This window comes from Psammomys obesus, unplaced genomic scaffold, assembly GCF_907164565.1.
Source record: "Psammomys obesus unplaced genomic scaffold, mPsaObe1.curated_primary_1811, whole genome shotgun sequence".
Taxonomy (NCBI): domain Eukaryota; kingdom Metazoa; phylum Chordata; class Mammalia; order Rodentia; family Muridae; genus Psammomys; species Psammomys obesus.
Genome location: NW_026586550.1, coordinates 12,866,135 through 12,882,156, shown reverse-complemented (window position 1 = coordinate 12,882,156; position 16,022 = coordinate 12,866,135). Strand labels below are relative to the sequence as shown.

Genomic DNA, 16,022 nt, shown 5'->3' with positions numbered 1-16,022 from the left:
AAATACATGTTGCTGATGATTTCTCTATGTTCCAAGAGTAACTTAGGATAGTCTTAATATTTAATGACACGTCAAAGTAGCATATTTCTTACGAAAGCAGTTTTAAGACATGAGAATCTTGGTGAAGAATTACCTGGATTAGAGCTTTGAGATTCCTGATCTCATACTCAATGTCACATGCTATTTACAGCCGTTGTATTATCAGCACTGTTCACAGGTTATCAGAGGACTAACGGTCAGGGTCGACAATGCAGTCAAAACTTATGGATTATAGATCTGAAAAGGTAAGCCTACTATACCTGGGTCATTGAGAAAGCAGAACGTGTTCCCAGGAAAAAGCAAATTTATATAATACGGTGCCAGAATAAAGAGGTAAAAACAACACGGAGATCTATAGCAGAAAGGGAGTCAGAGGCAGGATTTATAAATATAAAAATGAGGAACCTGTTCATAGAAGAAAAATATACATAGAAAAATGTCTAATTGATAAACACAAAGATTGAAAACTATTTTAAAATGATATCCACAGAAAAAGCAACCTCAACAATAAGAGCCCCAATTCAGAGAAAAGAAAACCTTCTTAGAGCTATCTCCCAGTTCAAAGTCCGTGGACCATTGGATTCTGAGAGCTTTGCACTTAAAATCACCATTATGCCATTAATAACCAAGGACATATAACTTACATTCTCTGAGTCTTAGACCTTAAAAACAGTAATACTGACATCACAATTGGAGATGAAATATAAATAGGAAGAAAATGTATGTGTGAGGTCATCAGCAGATGAATGACGGGAAGGACACCTGTCACAAGTGCATCTTTTCAGCATGTTCAGTATCACTTCTGGGAACTTCTAGAACTCTGGGTGTGGCTTCCCTTTCCAGGTAATCCTGACTTTATCTCACAAACTAAAGAGTGCCTTTTACCTCCACTTGACTGTCCCAGTCTAGAGAGGGGTCCACAGTGATATTAGGGTAATCAGGCCAGACCTGTGGGGAGAAAAAAAGAACAATCAGTAGAAATGCCTCAGACAATATGCCATAGACAGAATTTCCTAGAAAACTTTAAGCCCTAGTCCTAGGACTTCAGCTTTCATTAAGGATTGTTCTATAGAAAAGTGGATTCCATGAAGCTCTTAACTGTTGTCAATAAACATTGGCTATAAAATGAAAACCAAGACCTCAAAGACCAAATGGATGAAAACCAAATATACGTACACATCATCAGGGTTTCTGGCCCAGGGTGAGGATCCTTGAGTGACCACCCAGTGCATACCTTTCCCCAGACAATGTCTCCGTTATTGGGGTATCGGATGAAGACGTCATTCTCCACACCCAGGGTGAAGGCAGGATAGGGCTGTGTCTCATTGCCAGAAATCGCTGGGTCCTGCAATCAGGGCACATAGTAGGTGGGAAAGTTAAGATCAAATGAGGGTGGATAGAAAAAAGGCAAGTCCCCAGTTTCAATTTGCACTGTAAGGTTTCTTGACACCCAAGAATTACATTTGTATTGATTACACCTGTATTTCTCTGTAAGAACAGGAAAGGACAGACAGTCTAAGGCCATCCCCACACAAGCCCAACCAGTGTCCCATCCACAGCCTACACATCCACAGGAGGACTAACCAGAATGAGGATGACCCGCATCCCATCGTCCTTCATGCGGTTGATCAGGGCTGGTAACCCAGTGAACTTGGGGCTGAGTGTGAAGTCCAGCTGCCTCTCCATGTAGTCGATGTCTGAGTACTGCACATCCTGGGGATGACACAAGGAAGCAGTGGCTGCTGCTGTGGAAGTCCAGACTTCAGAGGACAATGTCCCCTTCTCATCCTACCTATGTCACATTATGGGTTTGGATTCTGGGATATTTTCTGTTTTCTTTTTCTCAGGTGACTTTACCCAACACCCAAATTATATATAATCCAACATTAAAAAAAAAAAAAAAAAAGAGTAAGATGAATGACAACTCCTGTCTGGAAGGACTTTTTGTTAACACAGTGAAAACACTATTTTAAAATGTGCTTTGAAATTGAAACTGATGCTGTAGGGAGTGACCATAGGGACCTCCTCCAGCTGGCTGCCTCTGAAATCAGTGGTTCTTGTTCATAGGAGCTGTTCCCTATGAGCTAATAGCATATCATATGGACAGTAAGTCTGCTATAAGTCAATGCAACACAGAGAAAAAAACATTCAATAACTGGAAAAAAAATACTGAGGGAAATCAGACATAATTTTCTTATAAAGATGATGTATTTAAATATCTACATTATTTTAATGAAAATAACACAAAGGATGAAACAATTTCTAGATAAAATTGATTAAATATGAAGAGTTCCTTAGATCAGTCTTATTTATAGGCCTCTTGCTCTCAAGTGAGGGACATTGGCTCTGCTCATGTTTTCTTTGGAAATGAAACCCAGGATCCTACATTTTTTAGGACTACCATGAAGGGCCTGTTTTTTTTTTTTTTTTTTTTTTTTTTTTTTTTTTTTTTTTTTTTTTTTTTTTTCTTTTGGGTGTTTTTTTTTTTTTTTTTTTTTTTTTTTTTTTTGTTTTTTTTTTTTTTTTTTTTTAGTTAAGAAAACTACTATTTAAGAACTATTTTATTGATAGGAGAGGTTTTTTCCTTCCTTCTTATCTTAGGCAATTTGGTCTTATCAGGAGTGGCTTCCTTGTCTTCTTCTGTGGCCTAGTAATGCTGCTTCCCCCTCAGGGGGAGGTAATTAAAGAGCAGGCCAATCAGTTCACATCACAGACAGTCCCTGTACCCATTACTATGGAACCCACTTGAATACTGAACCGCCATGGGCTACATCTGTGCAGGGGTCTTAGGTTATCTCCATGCATGGTCCTTGGTTGGAGTATCAGTCTCAGGGAAGAACCCTGTGCTCAGATCCTGGGAGGGGCATGCATACAGAAGGTGGAGGAAGGGAGGGACTGGGACAGGAGAAGGGAGGGAACCACAGAGGGGATACAAACTGAATAAAGTATAATTAAAAAAGAATTTTAAAAAAAGAAATATTTTCTTCTTATGAAAAAAACTTTAAGCCTAATTTCCTTGAACCAACACTAGCTCTCCTCTGCTAGTCTGAGTCATCACTGAAGATGTCCTCAGGCCCAAGGTTACCACCTCCACCATAGTAAGAACAGGCTCAGTATGATGTAATCAAACACTTTACACACTAGCAGAACCACCTTAAGAAATCTCACAAATTTGCACACACAGTTGGTTAGCTCTGAGGTTGAAGAGCTAGCACACCATGACACCAGGACATGTACATACATAGGGGATCTGCTTAGCCACCATCTCATCGTACAAGCTGGCGATCTCAGCATCATTCTCATATCCATAGCGACACAGCTGGAATCCCAGCGACCAGTAAGGTACCATCACAGGCCGACCAATCAACTAGAAAATCAGACAGGAAGTGTTAGTACTTCCAAGGAGAAGCTAGAAGAAGAAGGTTATTTTTCAGTCCAAACTAGATGACAAATTGCACTCTAGAAAGAAACTAGGGAGACACAAACCCCTCTCACAAGGTGACAGCTTGAGAAAACCATCCAGGCCTAGAGGTTATTTTCTAGGAATTCTGAAAAATCTTGCTTCATTCTAACTTTAAAATGAAGTATAACGCCGTGGTTATGAGCACAGACCCTAGAGGTAAAAGGCCTACATTAGCAAAGAGTAGCTAGTTCCGGCAGCTCTGTGAACACAAGGACAGTTATGACTTGTAAGTAGCATAAGAGTAGTTTCTGCCTCACAGTGTTTCCATGATGAATGAACATGTTGGCGTCTGTGAAGTGATCTAATGTCTAGCAGCCAACTGATGCAATAATGGTTACACAAGTGTTGGCTTTGGGTACCACAGTAGATAACATTATCATATCCACCCCAACACTGTCCCTAGCAAGTCATCACCTTTGCTCCATGGTCATCAGGGCCCTATCCAGTTTCACCATCACTCATGACATTTTGACCCACTACCATCCGTTACATTACAAGCACTGCCACAATCGTCAATACAACCAGCACCTCCATACTGCCACCACCCCAAGAAAGATTCCCTCCAACACCACTAACTCTATTACCAACACTCTCATTCCTAGCACTACCGTCATGTCCCCCCACTGCCACAACTCACCGCCACTGCCAGCACCACAAGTATGCCTGCAATGCTACACCGATGAGAGAAACTGTAAAGGAAATGTTGTCAGGGTGCATGCACTGCTCCCTTTCGTACAATATACCTGTTTCTGATAAAACCAACGTTTGTGATAACCGTGTGAGAATTGCACTGATGAAGAAATGATGGAGAGCAGAGGGTGTGCTAACATGAATAAATGACAATCAAATCAACTTCCCACCTCTGTGTACTGCTGAGTGACAAGCTCAGGAGTTGGCCCCAAAAACACATAAAAGTCCAAAATTCCCCCTGTGGTGCGGTATGTCAGAGCAGGCATGGGCTGGAAAGTCACATCTGAAAACACAGAAAAGTGTCAACAGTGATTAAAGCCTTCAGGTTAAGCATTAGACTTGAACGCTCTATTTCTCTCACCTCCACTTTAGAACATCGATGGCAGACAATCTATACTAAGCCACCGTGGACCTGACAGAGAAAGAACCCACAGGATCCCATCGCTTTAACGGGCCTTATCAGAAGCTATAAAATATAAGAGCTATACATATAAAATATAGAAGCTATAAAATTATGAAATTTTAAAATAACGAAACTTCTATATCACAATAGTCAAAACTCACAAGAAATATCAAACTAGCACTAGAGTCTCAGTGTTGGCCTCCCATGCCTTCCACAAAGAAACATTATTGTCAAACTAGCAAAATTCCACTGATACAATGCTACTAATTCTATTATTAAGTTTCGTTCACTTCACTAGCAGTTACAGCTTGTATTACGTGAACTTCATTTTCTGCCCCTTTCTTATGTACTTTAAAAATATTCTCATCCTCATTCTGCTAGAGGCAGTGTTCTAGCCCCAAACCTTTGCAGTAATTCACGCTATATAGCCAGTTTCCTCAAGCTGACATTCAGGAATTGGGGAACCTCAGGACTTAGGGTTTTTCTATGCCTTCTTATATAATTGTTGTCAAATAACAGTTTAGCAATACTGCAATCATAAATCTGTAGAATCAAATTTAGGCTAAGCAAAAAAAAAAGCCATCAACCAAAGATGTTATTTTTGACTTAAGACATAGGCAAGTCAAAAACATTCTAGAGCAATTCAAGAATGACTGGCATGCAGTAAGAGGACACAGGAGTCACCCTACCCATGGCATTGCTGTTCATCAGGAGGACTCCGTGGGCGTTGCCATCCTCCTCTAGCCCCATGTAGTAAGGGTGGACACCGTAGGAATTCTTCTTGTACTGAGGGTCATGGAGGAAAAAGAGGTTAGGAGACTGCATGCATGGGAGAGGAACTCAACAGAATTTGATTGCTAAGTTGAGGCAGCTGTTTCTGTTAAGAACAGGGGAGAAAGCCAGACACCGTGGCTGTAATACCAGCACTCAGGGAGGCAGAGACATGTGGCTCTTTGTGAGTTTGAGGCCAGCCTGGTGTACAAAGTGAGTCCGGGACAGCCAAGGATATACAGAGAGACTGTTTCAACCCCCTTACCCACCAGAAAAGAACAGAATAGAAAAGGAGGAGCTTAAACTATGTCCATTTGCCTAAAGGGAGAAGGTGAGGGTCAAGTGGAGTCTGGAAAGGAGAAGCACAAGACACAGCATGGGTGGAGGGAGAGAACACAGACCACAAGCACTCTGTCCTTACCCCCGGGGGCTGGTCCCTGGAAAACATGCCCCATGTGTGCCAGTTCAGGTCTATCTTGAAGGTCGTGTGCTCAGTTTCCCCAAAGCCATAGATGTATGTGGAGGGCAGGCGGGTGGAGATGCGGATGAACATGTCATTGAAGGTGAAACCTAGGAGCTGGGAGTCCCAGCTGCAGAGGGAGAAGGGACATGAACAAAAGAAAAATATCTGCCTGGTGTCTTAAAGCAGCTGCCTTCCTGAGGACAACAGAGCTCTGCATGATCCTCATACCAGATCATCCCTCAAACAATGGCCATCCCTCACTCATCCTCCTTCCATCCCTGCCTGTCTCAGTGCCCTCTCCACAACAGAAAATCCATGCCATTCTCACCACCTCAACTGCTGTCACTCACATCTGCCCGGGCTTTCCTGCTTCTTGAGGAAACCTCTTTCTGTAAGCATTCAGGACTGTGACTGAAGAGACTCCCTCATCCTGTCACAGTTCATATTCCTCAGTGATGTCCCACCCAGCCTCTAGTGCTGTTCATCTTCCCAAACCCACTTGCCACCCCTGCTTTAGCTCCCATATTGGGCTCTTCCTTTTCAAGGTTCTATTTCAAATGACAACTCTGCCTTAGATAGAGAAAAACTCAGACTCAGACCACAGCATCAGAAGCAGTGTCCTCCCTAGAACCTGGTCACTCTGCCACTTTTCCCATACAACATGGTTACAGACATATTAGCTTCCTGTATGCGTTGTAACACAGACGATCTTTGACTGTTGAGAACAGACACATCTGAGAACAGGTGCATCCAACAAGCATCTACACAATAACATCTAGAAAGGAAGCTCTGAAATACTTGTCAGATATAGCCAGGCTATCTGCAATGACAATGAGCCTAGTGAGACATATTTAGGAGAGCAGTAACTCAGAGTCAGATCAGGAACCACTTACATTACAGTGCCTGTGCTCTTCCGGCGAATTTCAATTCCAAATGGATTCTCCTTGATGAGCACATCATAGAGACGGCCCTCGGGGGTGCTGGATGGAGCGCTGGAGATGTTCAAAGGCACTGGGACTTCATACCGACTGTGGCTGGGATCATAGATCTACGCCAGAGGAAACCATTTGAGTTCTGGTATTCTATAATATGATAAGAGTCTCACTTCTCTCTGAATAAGGCTAACATACACTCTATTCTACTGCAGAAATGTAAACACAACATTCCTTTTAGCCTTCTGTAGCCTTGGCTAGCAAAGAGGAACAGGACTGGAAAGGCCTTGTCTACACCAGAATGCACACCCTGTGGTTACCTTAAACTGCAGCATTTCATTCTTATGGTAGGTCACTCGCAGTTGAAGTTGATTCACAGGTGTGGAGGGAAAGGCATTGCTGTAAGGTGAAGCTTTCAAGGAGAGGTTGGCTGTGGCCTCATGCAAGTGATTCTGTACATTGCTGACTGAGTACAGCTCATTGACAAAGTAGCAGAAAGGGACCCCAGAAGAGCTGGATTCCTGAAAAGAAAGTCAATATACTTTATCAGCAGGAATATGAACTTATCAAATAAATGAGTTAGGAAAGACAACGTAAATGAAGAAAATTGTGTGTGTGATTTTATATGTGATAGATTATAATAGTTGGCCTTCCAGAAATGTACTTATTAGAAATATCCGAGTCTTATACACAGTTATGCTCTAATTGTCACCAGATCCCTGAAGAAGTCCTTTCTCCCTAAGAATTTCAGTGCATATGAAACTATAGCGATATGCTATGCTCAGGAGACATTTAAAAGTGGTGGTGCACACAAGTATCTCCAGCTACATTACCTCCCAGACACAGCCCCGGGCAGTGCAGCCGGCTTCAGAAGCTCCATGCTGATCTGGATAGCAGTCGATCTTTTCCTCATCCCTTAGGCTGTCGTCCCACTCCACAGTATAGGATTCACTCAGGAGAAGACGGATACCTGTAATAACGGCAACCTGCAGTGTGGACAATGCACAAGAAATTCACCATTAGAAACAAGCCCTTACACAATCTGAAATCTCTTTAGAAAATTAAGTAGAAGTGAGAACAGAGTCTCACAACACAAGGGATATGACTGTCTTAAAGGAAGAGAGCTGTGTATTCGAAGGTCTCAGCAGGGACAGGCGAATGACACTCCACGGCACCATCAGTCTTCCTCATCACTGTGGGTAAGAATTGGGACAAATAACAGTTGTGACCCTTCCTTGTCATTCTTTTCTGATCTATCTGTCTCTATTTGCTTTCTCTCAAACTTCTCCTCTGTGCTTCTAGAATTTAGCTTTTCTTCTTGTGCACGCCCCCACAGCAGGGTTCCTGTCTGTGTGGAGAACATGCAGAGTCAGTCATGGTCCCAGGTTCCTGGGAGGGTTAGTGTTGTTATCCTCACACACACTGGAATCACCTAGAAAATGGGTCTCTGCACATGCTTGTGGGAGAGTATCTTTGATGCGTCGATTGAGGAGGGCATGTCTGCCCTCGCTGAGTGGTGTCCTGGACTGCGCAGCAGTATTCATTCATGGCTCCCTGCTTTCTGATTGTGGGTGTGATGTAAGCAGATGCTTCAAGCTCCTGACACCTTGATCTTCCTGTCATGGTGCACCTACAGACCGTGTGCCAGAATAAGTGTTTCTTCCTCCAGTTGCTCTTGTCAGTGAATTTCATCAAAGCAACAAGAAAAGAAACTGAGGCAACACCCATTCCCACATTTCTATGTGATCTCAGACAAACTGAATGAACTTATTGAATCTCAATTGGATCAACTGTAAAACTGGAGAATTGGGGAACAAAAGTCATCATATTGCCTTTCATACCTAACATTTATCCAAGGGCATCTGCGTAAATCTTGAAACATTTTGATATCCTACTTATCAAATTAAATATTCAACATTTTATTTTTTTTAATATATGACTTTTCTTTAACCTTTTCATTTTTAGGGGGCATTTTAAGAACTATCATGATTCTTTCACTCTTCTCCTCATATGATACCCCATCTTTCCAGTCCCAACTCTCCACCACCATTCCTAACAAGGCCTTGGTTCAAGAACCATTGCAATGCATTTTGAAAATTAAATTGGTATGACCTTGGCAGTTTAGCACCTAAGCTAAAGTGCTAAGTCCATAACACCTAAGCACCTAAGATGTCCCAAAAATCTGACCACATGTTTGCTCTGGAATAAACTAATCTTCTCTTAAAACTGAATGTTACAGATGCTACAGACACAGGATTGTCAAGGTGATAACATGAGGATATTCTTGGACTGGCTTATTCTGGTCTCTCAACATGAGTGGGTTTACTTTCCTTTTATGGCAAGTATGGGCAATTGTGGATCATACTTCCTGCTTTCTTCTCCATACAACACATGTCCTTCTGGAGTACTTCATTTCAGAATGGCAAAGCACTAAGATGATAACTACATTTTAATCTCTATGTTGTAGCTGCGGCTTTCAAAAGTTAACATCAAGTTCACCAGCAGCACCTGTGCAACTGTCTCTTTCTCCCTTCTTCAGCTTTATTGCTGCCATTAGTATTGCTGCCATTATTATCTTTCCTTTTGGCTTATTTTGGTTTTCCCTTTTTTATTCCTCCTAGATGGGGCCTTTTTGATACAAGCCACTTGCAATCATGAGAGAAGAAAGTATTTCAGTCCTTACAACCTAGAGCTACTATGTGTATGTGGGCAAATCTTCCACTTTCCAATTCCAACAGAAGGACAAAATGGTGGTTAACTTTGGGGGATTTCTTATCATATTAAACTAATGAATCTCATTCAAAAGCAAAGAAAATGTTGAATATATAATTTGATAAGTGGGATATCAGAATGTTTCAAGATTTACACAGATGACCTTGGATAGGTGTTAGGTATGGAAGGAAAGGTTATGACCTGACACATGATCTTCAGAGGTCCATCTCCCACCTTGCCCAGGAAGCTATGCTTAGAAATTTCACTAAGCTTTGGACAGCAGCAAATATGAAGCCGATCATACACTAATTTAGTCACGGTGTCTGTATCCTGAATACATGCTATAAAGACCAAACTTGACAGGTGATAATGTGCCATTACACTAGAAGAATAAAATGACTTATTTTCCCAGAATTTGGCAACTCCATCAGACATTCCAATCTAGCAGCTCCCCTACATGCTCTCAAGATTACTGAGGGAAGATTGCTCCTTATCATAAGATATGGAAGAATGCAACACAATTCTGTCTGGTGGAGAGGGTCGTTTCACTGTCCAATGTAGAATTATTTTGTTATCATCGAATACAAAATAATCATGTGTGTAAAATCTTCAAATTCTTTGTCTTAAATTCTTGTCTTCTATATGTCATCAAGTGAATATGTGTGTTGGAGTGAGAGTGCCAATACTGAAGAAACTGGAGGAGAAAGTGTCTCAACAGTTAAATATTAAGACAAAACAAACTTCAGAAAAATTAATCCATGAGGCCCCAGCACTGGTCATTAGCTCTCAGATCTGCATTTGTCTGACTTTGACACCATTTCCCTATCTGTGCTGTTCATGTGCATGTGCATGTGTGTTTACATATATAAAAGACACACAAATAAGTCACACATAGGTGTATTTCATATTTTATGTGCAATTATATGTGTGTGTGTGTGTGTGTGTATGATAAAAAAGTTAGTAAGAAAAGAACAGCTGGGAGACAAAATGAGTCAGTGTGAAGAAAACAAAATGAAAACATCTGCCCTTTCATCTTTGCCCCAGCAACTCCTTGACTCATTCCAGCTTAGAGTGTCTCCCAAATGTCATCACATTTTCCTCTAGTCTGATCTTTCCACCAGGCTTCAGAGGTGCTGCCATCCTTTAAGAACCTCAGTGACTTTGACATAAAAAAAGAAAAAAAATCACCATAATGCCAATTTGAAAATCCTCAACAAAATGGAGACTTACCTTCATGCTGGGATCATAAGTGACTTGAGGAGACATCTGACTCATGACACCATTTTGCTTCACTCTAACATTGAAAAGTGCCCCTGTTCCAAAAATTTTAATCTCCTGAAATGCTAAATTATCATGGTCCATGTAGGTTGATCCTAAATTGCTCACATCCAGGCGGTTCTGAAATATACCAAAGCATAATTAGGCACAAATGAATGAGCTGACAACCTCAAATGCCACACCCTAGACCAGATGCTCAGCTGCTAGGAAAGCCTGGAGCCTTCTGAGATGGTTAGGAGAGGAAAGAAAGACATGCAGACATTTACATATGTATATAAAGACACTGGCTGCATGAAACAACTCTACTCAAACATATACCTTGCTTTCATTTAGGAATATTACTGCCTTGTTTTGATAGCACAGGTGATAAATTTACTGAAAATTAAGTCAAAGGGGAATGTAGCACCCACAGCCATTACATCAAATGTAGACACATATACACAGACACACACACACACACACACATACACACACAGGACAATAGGTGCTAATAGTCACATAAAAGAACACCTTTCAGATTCCTGAAAACATTTGACTTACTGGAGTGACTGAAAATTTACACAGAACATTATTGGTTGTGAGATCTGAAAACAAAAGAGAGATGAGTCAGACCAGCCTGGACAACACAGAAGGTCAAATTTATCTCCTCTCCTTAAAGCTGACAGTTGTTGATCTGGACAATCAAGGGCATATGTCTTTTATGACAGATCAACATTCCACTAAATTAAGTAATATTACCTCTTCATTCATTCATCAGTCAGAGCCCACAAGTTACTTGCATTTCTTGCTGAGTGGCAATATCGCCCTAATGAACCTAGAGCTCAGATTCTCTTTAGCAAGCTCATTTCATAGACACATATATGTGATTTAGAAATGGCTTTTTTTTTTTTTTTTACAATGGCTAGATCAACTTGTATATCCACCAAGGATGTCACTGGTCCTCTGGAATTCTGCAGCTGCACAAACACTTGTTACAATTAGGTTTTTCATACTGCTCATGCTAAAAGAAGTACTCATTATAATGTTTCATTTAAATCTGGACTTATTGCTAGCGCTCAGCATTTTCTTATGTACCTGCTGACAATGTACGTGTGCATTCTCTGAAAAAAAAAAACATTTATTGATATATTTTCCTACTTTAAAATAACATTGTGCGTTCCATTGCTGTCAATTTTAAGAGTTTTTCTTTCATTTCACATTGATTCTTATCTCAAATAACCAATTGGCTCTTTCTCCTATTTTGTAAGCTGGCTTTGCCAACCAACTTTCTTTCCTTTCCCTTATAGAAGACTCCAAGGTTTGTGTAGTACATATCATTGACTTTGTCTATGAAGATCAATGACAAAGAATATTTTCCCAGAGGACTTATTTATGCTCAGTGCTTAACTTTAAGTCTTACTTAAAATTTACAGTAGTGAAGATGTGGACAGTAACTACATGTCCATGAGTAGATGGTGGGAAATAAATGGTAGAACATAGACACCTTGGAGTCTTCAGAAAGTGAGACCATAGATACGCTGCAACATGTGACCCTGAATGAGCCTAAGGCACATCATGTTGAAACTGGATGTCTCATTACTGATCATATCGATGGTAATCAGTATATGATTGTTGTATTGAATACATTATGTTCACACTTTGTCACTTTATTATTTTCAAATAAAACCAAGATTTATAAAACTGTATCTTGAGAATGACAAAATTATGAACAAACTACACAAGTCCAAGCCACTGTTTTTCTTTCTCCTTGCTACCATAACTCAGTGTAGATCTCCCCAAATGTCTCCACAGCTGGGGTTCCATGGGAATTCTAATCCCAAAGCTAGGGCCACTAATCAATACTTCAAACCCACCGATGTGTATTAAAGCACTGCTTTATACATAGACACTAGGAATGTGTGTACTCACCACCAATATTTATCTCCCAGGATTTAGGGATGATTTACATTTCAGATCAGAATTTAAGCCCCAGTCATGAAACAATGACTTTAAGAGTCTCTTAAAAAATAAAAGTCAAGCTGACACAAAAATTGAGGTGTGGTGTTATAGACTCCCTCCATCTGTAGTTCATCTATCATGGCCTCTGCCTAGTACAAACAGAAGCATGTTTTCTCTGGGATGCTACTACTAGGGTGTCTGGTGAGATTTTGCCCACAGCTTAGTAGCCAGCAGACACAGAGGGTGTGGCAGCTTTGCCATGGCCACACCCTCTCATCCCACTCACCCATTGTTTGCCCATCATCCCAGAACAGCTCTCCTCTTGCTTCTTTGTTCTCATCCAGGGCAATGATAAGACCAAGAGGGTTCTTCCGGCTGTGGGGAACAAGATTTGCACAACACACAAATCCTTAGGGCTCACCAAGGACCATGTATGGATATAACCTAGAACCTTTACTCGGATATAACCAGTGGAAGCTCAGTAACCAATTGGTTTTCCATAGTACAGGGAACAGGGACTATTTCTGATAGGAACTCAATGGCTGGCTCTTTGACCTCCCCAACCCCAAGGGAGGAGCAGTCCATCTAGGCCACAGAGGAAGACTTTGCAGCCAGTCCTGAAGTTACCTGATAAAACAGGGTCAGATAAAAGGGGAGGAGGTCCTCCCCAATCAGTGGACTTGGAAAGGGGCAAGGAGGAGATGAGGGAGCGTCTGGGAGGAATGAGGGAGTGGGATACAGCTGGGATACAAAGTTAATAAAATATAACTAATAATAAAAAATAAAATTAAAATACTTAAAAAAAGAATTTTGACAAACATTTGCATCAAATTTCCATTGAAAATGATACTAGTCAGTCACACATGACTCCTTGGCTTTAGGGACAGAAGAAGAATATCCTAATTGTCTTCCTCCAATAATGATTTTACAAGATAAAATATTTTTAACAGTTATGAAAGTTGCAAACATGTAAGCCTCAGAACATCTGAAGCAGTACATAGTTACCATAAAATCCCAACTCTATTAAAAATACGGTTATTAGGAGAGGAAGAAAAATCATAGACATCACTGTTACCATCCAAGGCATTTAAGAAACCCTATTCCAGTGATTTGAAACTTAAATTTATATGTGGCAACGATAAGAAATGAGTTACTAGAAAAATGGAGGCAAATGGACTAGGGATGTGCTGAGACCCATCACTGGTAAAGCAGTTGCCACCCCCGCATGTTCCACACTCTGGTCCTTAGGCCATGTTTGACAGAAGCATAAGCTTAAGTGCAGGAACACAAATGAGCCATTGGAAACCACCTCTATTAGTACCATATTGGAAGAGAAAGAGGTGCCAAAGTCAACTTAAAATCACATTTTGATAGATGTGAATATTGGATTCTTTAAGGGGTTCAGACTTTAAGCTAGGAAGGAACAAAGTTTTACATTTTAAAGGGGAAATTTGGTATCAGGGGAAAAAGTGATCTGAAACTGCTTATTTGACAGAGAGAGAGGAAGGGAGGAGGAAAAGGGCAATGATTTTACTCATGTTCTCATAAAACTTTATAACTTAAAATACTAGGTTGGTGAAAGAGGTTCAACAGAAAAGGTAGGTTTTAGGCCCCACAAGAAGTTCCCGTCCATTGAAACCTACGAGGATTAAACTTTGAAGCATATGAGGACGCTAGTAATCTAATAATCTATCTTCTGCAGAGATAGATTTTATCCATGTAAGCAAAGATGAGAAAAAGTCAGTGGCTCAGGAAAAGTGACAGAGATTTGAGTTTGTGTTGTTGAAATCTGACTGCAAATAAGAAATATGAAACCAACTACAAATAGTGAAAGCATGCTCATTTATTGCTAGGAAACAGGAAAGTGGGCTTGTAGGAGCATAGTGGATGGAACCCAAACCTAGAGCAGAGATGTAAGGGGCAAGGGCAGACAACTACAGACAGATCATCAGCCCAACTCAGGGAGGGAGTATTGAGGGAGACCTCCCAGAACTGTGCTTTATCAAGTCATGAGAATCACAATGTGAAAACAACCACAGCATTGAGAAATCCAATGATGATGGCCACCTCATTATCAATGGATCCTCAGAACTAGAGTGAGTAAGGAGACCAGGAGGAAACTCTCTCAAGTCCAGCAGGGTGCAGTTCTCTGTCAAGAGCACATAGGGTAGAGACGGTGGAAAATCCAAGAGCACAAACACACAAACACACACACATACACACACACACACACACACACACACACACAATATAAATCTGTTGGAAAGAATAGGCAAAATACAAAAAGTAAAAAAAAGTAAGCACAATAAAATGGCTTTTGTTCTTAAGACAGATTATGAAGAGATAGCTGACTCTCATGACAAGAGAATGAGCTCAGAGGTGTGAAGCAGAAGCACACTCTCTTCACTCACCTTAAGTGAGTGTTCAGGGCAGGTCGTTGCCATGGCAGGATGTAGCCCCCTCGGACATGAAGATTGATGTGCTCAAGAGGGGCTGGCAAGGTCTTCCACTCTCCTGTTGAATTGATAGATGCTCCCTGGTGTCAAAAGGGGGAGAAATGATGAGGTGAGCACACACTCCTCCCTGAGCGACACTTCCTGCTCACATCCCTACAGCCACAGCTAGGCCACACCATTCATCACAAACATGCTTTCACACTTTGCTCATAGGCATGCTCCTGTAAGAAAATCAGGTGGTGTGTCCCTAGGTCTTTTTGAGAGACCCTGGCCTTTGCAGGATCTCACACAGAGCCAAGAGCCCTCACCACACATCCTGTTTCTAAGGCAGAGTGCAAGATGACACTGGACAACATCTATATTCTTTTCTCATTGACTAGGGCCATGCTGTCCCTACTCCCTCCTCCACCATGTTCCTGTCACCATTGATATTTGCTCCATTGCAAAGATCAGTGTAAGCAGGATCTTATATGAATGCTCAATGCCATTGTCTTGAGCTGAATAGTTCTGGATTACATTTAACGCCTTTACCAACCCTCATCTGTGAAAGATGCTCCCTCATCTGGGTTATAGCCTAAAATCCTTTCCCTTTTCTCACTCACAGCAGTGCTTCACAATGCGGACATGTTTTTGCATTTATTGTTTTATTGAAAATATATTTTTCCATACAATATATTCTGAATATGTTTTCTCCTCACTCTACTCCTAATGCCTCCCCACATCTCCCCCTAGTCAGATTCCTTCTCTTTCTGTCTCTCCTTAGGGAAAAAAGTCATATAAGAAAGATAATAATATAATGTAATATAATATAATATAATATAATATAATATAATATAATATAATATAATATAATATAATATAATATAATATAATATAA

The 16,022-nt window shown here is 40.9% G+C and overlaps 1 protein-coding gene across 4 annotated transcripts in view; it reads right to left on the bottom strand.

The window, feature by feature from the left end:
• Positions 1-16,022, bottom strand: part of Mgam (maltase-glucoamylase) — a 140,639-nt gene that overhangs the window by 27,247 nt on the left and 97,370 nt on the right. For all 4 annotated transcript variants that reach the window (XM_055602126.1, XM_055602127.1, XM_055602128.1 and 1 more), the window contains 14 exons: positions 15,101-15,225; positions 12,976-13,064; positions 11,292-11,335; positions 10,704-10,871; positions 7,595-7,747; positions 7,082-7,282; positions 6,723-6,877; positions 5,788-5,956; positions 5,285-5,381; positions 4,363-4,475; positions 3,281-3,406; positions 1,624-1,752; positions 1,274-1,384; positions 925-987 (listed from right to left, as the gene is read on the bottom strand). In XM_055602126.1, the coding sequence (XP_055458101.1) occupies positions 925-987; positions 1,274-1,384; positions 1,624-1,752; positions 3,281-3,406; positions 4,363-4,475; positions 5,285-5,381; positions 5,788-5,956; positions 6,723-6,877; positions 7,082-7,282; positions 7,595-7,747; positions 10,704-10,871; positions 11,292-11,335; positions 12,976-13,064; positions 15,101-15,225 (1,743 nt within the window). The remainder of the gene's footprint in view (positions 1-924; positions 988-1,273; positions 1,385-1,623; positions 1,753-3,280; positions 3,407-4,362; positions 4,476-5,284; positions 5,382-5,787; positions 5,957-6,722; positions 6,878-7,081; positions 7,283-7,594; positions 7,748-10,703; positions 10,872-11,291; positions 11,336-12,975; positions 13,065-15,100; positions 15,226-16,022) is intronic.